Consider the following 7291-nt stretch of genomic DNA (forward strand, 5'->3'; position numbering starts at 1 on the left):
CTTAAATGGAATCAATGCATTATCATTGAAAAATAGTAAATAGTCACTGACGATTTCAATTATGAATATATACTGCAAATCAGTAAAATCTTTTTTTTACTGAAAAAAAAATTAGTCTATAGTAACGGTTATTCCAATCAGAGATATTTCAAAATGCATTTGTTTATTTTTTATTATTAAAGAAATATTTGAGTTGAATCAAGAGTTCATTTTTTTAATAAATAGATCAATGAAATATTATGATGAAATCTTATGTCACTGATGTATCTTATATCACTGATTTAACTAATATAATTTCACTGATTTAACTAATATAATTTCACTGATTCAGTTTAAGAGAGTTCAATAAAACCGTAAATGAAATTTTTTTTGAAATTTTTCTTTGAAATCTCGAAAGGCTTTATTTTAAACAAAAATTCTGATTGGTTATAAGATTTATCCTTTTAAAAACCAAGCAGTTTCTTTCTTAGATACAATTTATCATCAAAAACAATGTATGTATATAATTACGACAATAAGAATCATGATAATAAGGACATTTATAAGGGAAAAGTTTTTTTTTTAATTATACCGACAAAAAAATCATGATTTTCCACAATAAAGAACATTGCATCTCGTTAATTATATTACAAGTTTATTCTGGATAGCTTTTATAATAATGTTTAATTTTGCGAAGAATAAGTCACTAATATATTAATTTACATATTAATGACGCTTTATTTAAATAAAATTTAAATAAAAATTGTGAAATTTTTATTTGCAAAGTCGATGCAGATTGCTTTGCATGCAATATAAATATTATGCATTCAATATCTAGCATTAATTTGTTAATATTTTTTGCTAATATATTATATTGAACTCATTTAAATAAATTGTATTTATAATGTTTAATCATTTTCCTTCTCTTTCTCGCTTTTTTCTTTTATTTTTTCTCTTTTTCTTTCTTTTTTATAATTATATAAATAATAAATGAGCGAATAATTATCCTGTTTTTTGTAAATTTCGTATAATTGAATCAATTTGTTTATAAATATCAATTTATTTCAACATACATTATATATTTTATTTTTAATTTAATTTATTAGAGAAGAAGTTTAAGGGAAACGATTGTTTAATTTATAATTACACTTTTTCGAAACAAAGAGTGATTTGTAATTTTATATATTGATTATAAACGCCATTGTGCAATATTACTTTTTTTTATGTTCGACATTCTCGATACCCAAATCAAGTCGTTTCCGAGAAAAAAATCCGTAGCAACAATATTCGTTTCTTTCCACCACTCCTCTTGAAACTTGACAGTGAGATTTCGATTAACGGAATCGGCCATCTGCCGAAGTCCACCAGATAGATTAAAGAATATATCCAATGGGAATGGTGTCAGCTCTGCCATTACTGCCCACAATGGATTCTGACTATTCTTGCGTTTCTTTGATCCCAAGATCTCTTCGTCCAAGTACTCGAATAAACCTTCCACGGTTTGTTGATTGCCCCATACTTGTGTCAAGGGTGGCCACAGCCAATCGTAGTCTAGATTTAAAAAAAAAATTATATAGAGACTATTAATTAAATATACTTGACTTTATTAACTAAACTTGTTAGACGCATATTAACAGAAAAATCTTTATTTAAATTTAAATCTTTATTAAAAATTGTAGGTCACAATTTAGTGATTTTTAATTTTAAAAGACAATTATTTTGTTAAATTTTAAACAATTTTGTGAAGAATATATATTTAACTAAGTTTTTATTAAAAGAATGATTGCAAAAATTAGTATTTACTATATATTTTATAAAATATATCATAATTTTTAATATAATATATACTATTATATAATTTTAATTTCATAATATAATAAAAAATAATCTAGTCTCTATTATATATAAATGTTGATCATATTAAGAAAATTTAGTGTTTAATATACATATTAAAACAGTTATTAAAAAAAAATATTTACATGATTGTTTCTTTGTATACTTTTATACATTAAAAATGGCAAAAATCTTTTACCATTTACTACATGCTTATCTCCATAACAAATAATTAATCGCTTCCCGCCAGTCCAGATATCATTCAATGTTGGCCCCAGGCCTTCGACCCCTCTGTCTGGTTTCAGAATTAACCCTTCGAACTCTTGATGTAAAATAGTTATTAATTTTCGATGTCTGTTTGGCCTACCTTCGAAGCCCACGGGAAATCTATGTATTAATTTCTGCATTAATTATTATTATTACATAGATTCCGAATATATAAAATATATTTATCAGTAAAATAATATTTTTAATGACATTTTAACAAATAAAATTGAATGGTATGCAAAAATAATTTTAAAGAATGTGAAATTTATAATTTGAACAAAGGCGACAATTCAGCTAACATTATATATTTAATCATTTTTGCCAGTTTTTCATAATATAATTCCTTGAACGACTTGAATCACTCGAACTTTACAAGGAATAACGCGAATTCCATTTAAACATATAATCCGAATAAACGCATGCTTCCGTGAATTTAAAAGGTACAATGCAATATTCTACACAACTGAGATAAAATCTCGTGTACAATTGCGATTTACCTATGAAAATCCATAATAACAACCTCACCCCTCGCTGCGTCCAAAAAATTTCTCACGTCCTTTAGGATCTCTGAAAGAGGTGTAATGCGAATAACGTCGTGATTGACCCAAAATCTATTTACATGATTGCCCTCTTCATCGAGTGCGGTGCCGTTCGGTATCGATGGGTAATATCCAACTCTGATATCCAAATATCTTATGCCGTGCACCAGCTGCGTCCAAACGTCGCGATCTTGCGTCAGCAAGTATCGTTGAAAGGCATCCCGGCGCGTCAGATCGCCGTGCTTATAACAGCCGGAATTATGTGTTCCGGGTATCATTAGAGTGCCGATAGGAAGCATACCGATTTCTCTCCTTTGGTAACATGAATCATTTTGTCGATATTAATAACAGACATTAAAGAAACTCGTGCATAATTATTAGTGATTATTAAATTAGTATAATGATATAAAATAATTACAACACGTAATTAATATTTATGTTACTAATTAATATTTATGTCTGATATTAGAGATTGATATTTGTAATTAATTCTTCAACTTTTTACATATTATTTCCTGCCTTATTAATTCTTCTTGTTAATAAAGTATTTATTAGCTCGTTTGAAAAGATAAATTGGAAACTTAAGAAAGATAATGTCGGTATCTCGCGCGCGTAAAATATGCTTAGAGATATACAAAGTAATTACCTCAAATCATACATCCAAGTCGGCCAAATTTGTAAACAAGTCATAGAGAGCATGTGACCATCTTTGTAAAGGACTGCATAATAATCGAGACAATGTGATCCTGGAAGAGTTGCCCCGTCCTTTGTATCCCATCCTCCTGGCAACGGTGGCCGACCGACTGTAATATTTGTCCTGTAATATCCTCGCGGACGTTGTAAGGAAGTCAAGGTCAATTCAGGCTTTATCATTTTATCTGGAATAAGTAAATTGGATCTACAATTTTTTTCTTTATCCAAAACTCGATAGATTTATCATGAGGAAATATGATAAAAAACATTGATGCGCTCGATTTCATGACGATTCATTCTGTAGAGATAAATCGGATTGAAAACGATTTGAAACTATTGAGGAATTCACTTCGAGCGGATCAGTGTTTTCAAATTGAATGCGATAGGCGGAAGAGAGACTTAGCGAACAAGTTTTAAACGACGAACTCAAATCTTCAATGCGCATAAGCTGGCGATTTGTATTAAGCAATCAGTGAAAGATGACGGCAAGATGAACTTATAAATTTCACACTTTATTTCACAGTACTTCTAAAAAAAAAAACAAATTAATGATTTATATTTGCATTAATTAAAAATTATTGTACGCTGTGTATCGTATGCGTTATGCTTTTATATTTTTTAATAAATTGTGAGATACTAAAGAATGTATTTTGAATTTACAGAGTTAATACTTAATACAATTAAATACAATAAGAGATATGTGTCAGTTTTGATTTTGTTCAATCGTCATCTTTTAGCAACGGAATACAATACGCAAGAGAAGCAAACAAAATTTATTACTATGTGCTGCTAACGGGTCAGCAGTGAACACCTTGATCTGGGTATCTGAATATCTTGTGTCCGCTAGACAATCGAATTCCCAATTTATTTCTAATTCTGCGTCGACCACTTTATCGCAAGCAGCAATTGGTCTCCATAAAGAGGAAACTGTGACCCACACCTTTCCACATTGTCCTGCCAATACTAAAAGAAAATAAAAAAGATAATTTGACAAACACAATACAATATTGCTCATCATAATTTGATGTTTAATAATATATTAAAAAAAAACATTAAATTAAAGAATATTCACATAGAGAGTTTTTAGCAAAAAAAGCAAATATAAACAATATTAATACACAAATATTAATAACAATTAATACAATATAGGCATACAAATATTAATAACAATTTTTTTATCTTTATATTTTTAATATTTTTAATATTTTTTTAAAATATTTAATATTTAAAACAATAATATTTAAAACAACAATATTTAATATTTAAAACAAGTAATATTTAAAACAAAACTAGTATATTTATTTCAATTATAAAAAAATGTGACCGTAAAAAATATTTGCTTTTTATTTATATATTTATAATATTGTATAATTTCAATGGTAGATATATGTGTAGACTCTCTTTCTTTCTTTTTTCTTCAATGTATTAAAAATGTAATATCTGTTTAAAATATATATCTTTTTTAATTTTAAAATAATGCAAAGCTAAAAAATCATGTTATATAGGCAAGATAATAAATTTACTCTCACCAGTGTCGCAGAAGACATGGAGAATCAATAAAACAATTCCTTTCTGCATAATTGAAACGATGGGATTTTGATCGAAATTAGCTTTCTAACGCTTTCAATATTCCGATATCAGCAATCGTCGTGCACTCGTGTTTTAATCAGACAGTTTCTGATCTGTTCGAGCATAACGATTGATACGAGACTCCTTTTTGAGAGAGAGAGAGAGAGAGAGAGAGAACAATTTTTGAAATTCGTGATTTATTCACTCACCAGCATGTCGTATAAGTCATTGTTAAATAACGATAAATAAATTTTTTATTTTTGGAAAATTAAAAATATTTTTTGTTTAAAATATATCAAGAAAAAAGCGCAAAATATAGAAAAATTGAAAAATATAGAAAAATCTTTCCCTATCTTTATCTTTATCTTTCTCTTTCTCTTTTCCAATTTTCACTTTTATATTTTTAAACCGTTGAAGTTAAGCAAGGATGGAACTCGCCATCAAATTTATCCACATCATTGATAATAGTGTCGTGTTCCGTATCGAAAATTCATTCCAATCTCTCCGCGAGAGAAAAATTATCCGTGTGCAATGGAACGTGCGGTTTAAGAAATACAATTCTCCTCCACCACCGCATTTAACGACGATAACGATCGGTTTTTTTTCGACGCTTCCGATCACGTCTCACTTTTGTCACGCATAGAAGGATCTCTCGATCGGATCGAACATTATCGTCGCATTGGGAAGTGCCGAAACGCGCGAAATGAAAATCGCACGAAATACGAATTCAGGTGTCAACAGGCGCGATGGACAACCCAGTGACTGAACGATGGACAGTCGAACGAACTACCGGTAGCCGGAGTAGTTTAATACAGAGCTCGCTTATGGACATTCGAGTACATTGCGCTTCCATCATTCCGTCACTTCCTCGGACACATTAATTGAAGGGACCAGGGTTCACTCGTTTTCCTTCTCTCTTCCCTCACGTCCGCCTCTCCATCACATTGATTATCAGCTACATGCATGTACTCGGGGTCGGACCCGGTCTGATCTGTCGACATTAAATACCATTTCCTGCATACGCCCTCGTAAAATATATAGTTTCGAGGGAGAGCCGCTGATGAATGCGAGCTCATTCGACCGATCGGTGGGGGTTGAGAGAACGGATTCAGTTTCTACATTGAATTATCGCCCTCGTAGATCGGGTGTAGGGGACACCGCGTGTCAGAAGGGAACGCGTCGTGAGAACAAACAGACTAATCGTTACAGGTATAGAGGCCGAACGTGTATAGAATGCGATTTATCGTTCGACATTTTAGGATATTTTATGGTGCGTAAAGGTACATTTGGTTGGGTCGATCGCAAATATATTACAAATTGCATCTGTCGGTTTCGCGTTGCAATATGCATATACAATATTTTATAATGTTGCTCGTAGAACTTATTGGGACTTTCCATTGAAATGTTTCGATAGTAAAAAAATCCTCCTTTATAAGCTCTCCATTACATTCATAAAAATAATTAAGGATGTATATCTTTATCTAAATAATGCAATATAATAAATATGAAATATAATATGTGGATTTTATTAAAAGTTATTGATCTGTACATAAAGTAAAAATATTAATAAATAATACGAATATGAATAATCATCAATTCAATACAACAGATATACAATTTATTTACAGAGTGCCATGCTTCTTTAAAAAATAGCATTACATATTTTATGATGTATTCAAATAATAGAAGAAATATAGAAATATCAGTTACATTTTAATCGCATTTGTGGCCGTGGCGCAAATGAATGCGTGGTCATAATTTAAAAACAACGAGAAAAACAGAGAGAGAATAAATTAAATTTCAAAACATAATTTTGGATATTAATATCGATATTATTCGATATCGAATATCAATATCAATGTCACCAATAAAAAGTATTGTAACTGCATTTTTGGACATTTTCAATTATTTTTCAAAGTTATTTTATGAGTCCTATATATCAAAAAAGTATTGTGACTCTAATTCATGTACTTTCGATATTAAATTAATATTTTATTTTGATTTATAACTAAAGTTTTAAATAAAATAATTTCGAGAAGAGAATTATTGTACAAATAATTCTCCTGAAAAATTATAATTTAGTAACTATGATACTTTTCATTAATACTTTGCCAATGTATTATATATATATATATATATATATATATATATATATATATATACACATATATATAATACATATAATATACGCACACGATGAAAAATTATGTGTCGCAGCAATCGTGGACTACGCTACATTAAATAAATAACACATTATCTGTTATTTACATAAGACATACATAGGTACAATATACATATTTTCCGCGCATTAACTTACAGTAAATGTTTTTATCATGATGCTCTAATTGTAAGTTGACGATTATAGTACATGAAGGACGTTAATACAATTTGATTCGTTGAGGTAGATAATT

The 7291-nt window shown here is 29.4% G+C and overlaps 1 protein-coding gene across 3 annotated transcripts; it reads right to left on the minus strand.

The window, feature by feature from the left end:
* Positions 1-1093: 1093 nt before the first annotated feature.
* Positions 1094-5673, minus strand: LOC126856794 (PI-PLC X domain-containing protein 1-like). 3 transcript variants are annotated; one of them, XM_050605663.1, is made up of 7 exons: positions 5090-5673; positions 4841-4993; positions 4092-4274; positions 3265-3496; positions 2577-2930; positions 2012-2199; positions 1094-1530 (listed from the first exon to the last, which is right to left on the minus strand). In XM_050605663.1, the coding sequence occupies exons 2-7, from the start codon at positions 4887-4889 to the stop codon at positions 1169-1171; spliced, it is 1368 nt and encodes a 455-aa protein (XP_050461620.1). In that variant the 5' UTR covers positions 4890-4993; positions 5090-5673; the 3' UTR covers positions 1094-1168. The 3 variants fall into 3 exon arrangements, with proteins under 3 accessions (XP_050461620.1, XP_050461612.1, XP_050461629.1); XM_050605655.1 differs by having other exon boundaries at positions 4841-5673; XM_050605672.1 differs by lacking the exons at positions 4841-4993; positions 5090-5673 and having other exon boundaries at positions 4123-4266.
* Between the last annotated feature and the right edge of the window lie 1618 nt (positions 5674-7291).

Source organism: Cataglyphis hispanica, chromosome 2 (assembly GCF_021464435.1).
Source record: "Cataglyphis hispanica isolate Lineage 1 chromosome 2, ULB_Chis1_1.0, whole genome shotgun sequence".
In the NCBI taxonomy this organism is placed as follows: Eukaryota; Metazoa; Arthropoda; class Insecta; order Hymenoptera; family Formicidae; genus Cataglyphis; species Cataglyphis hispanica.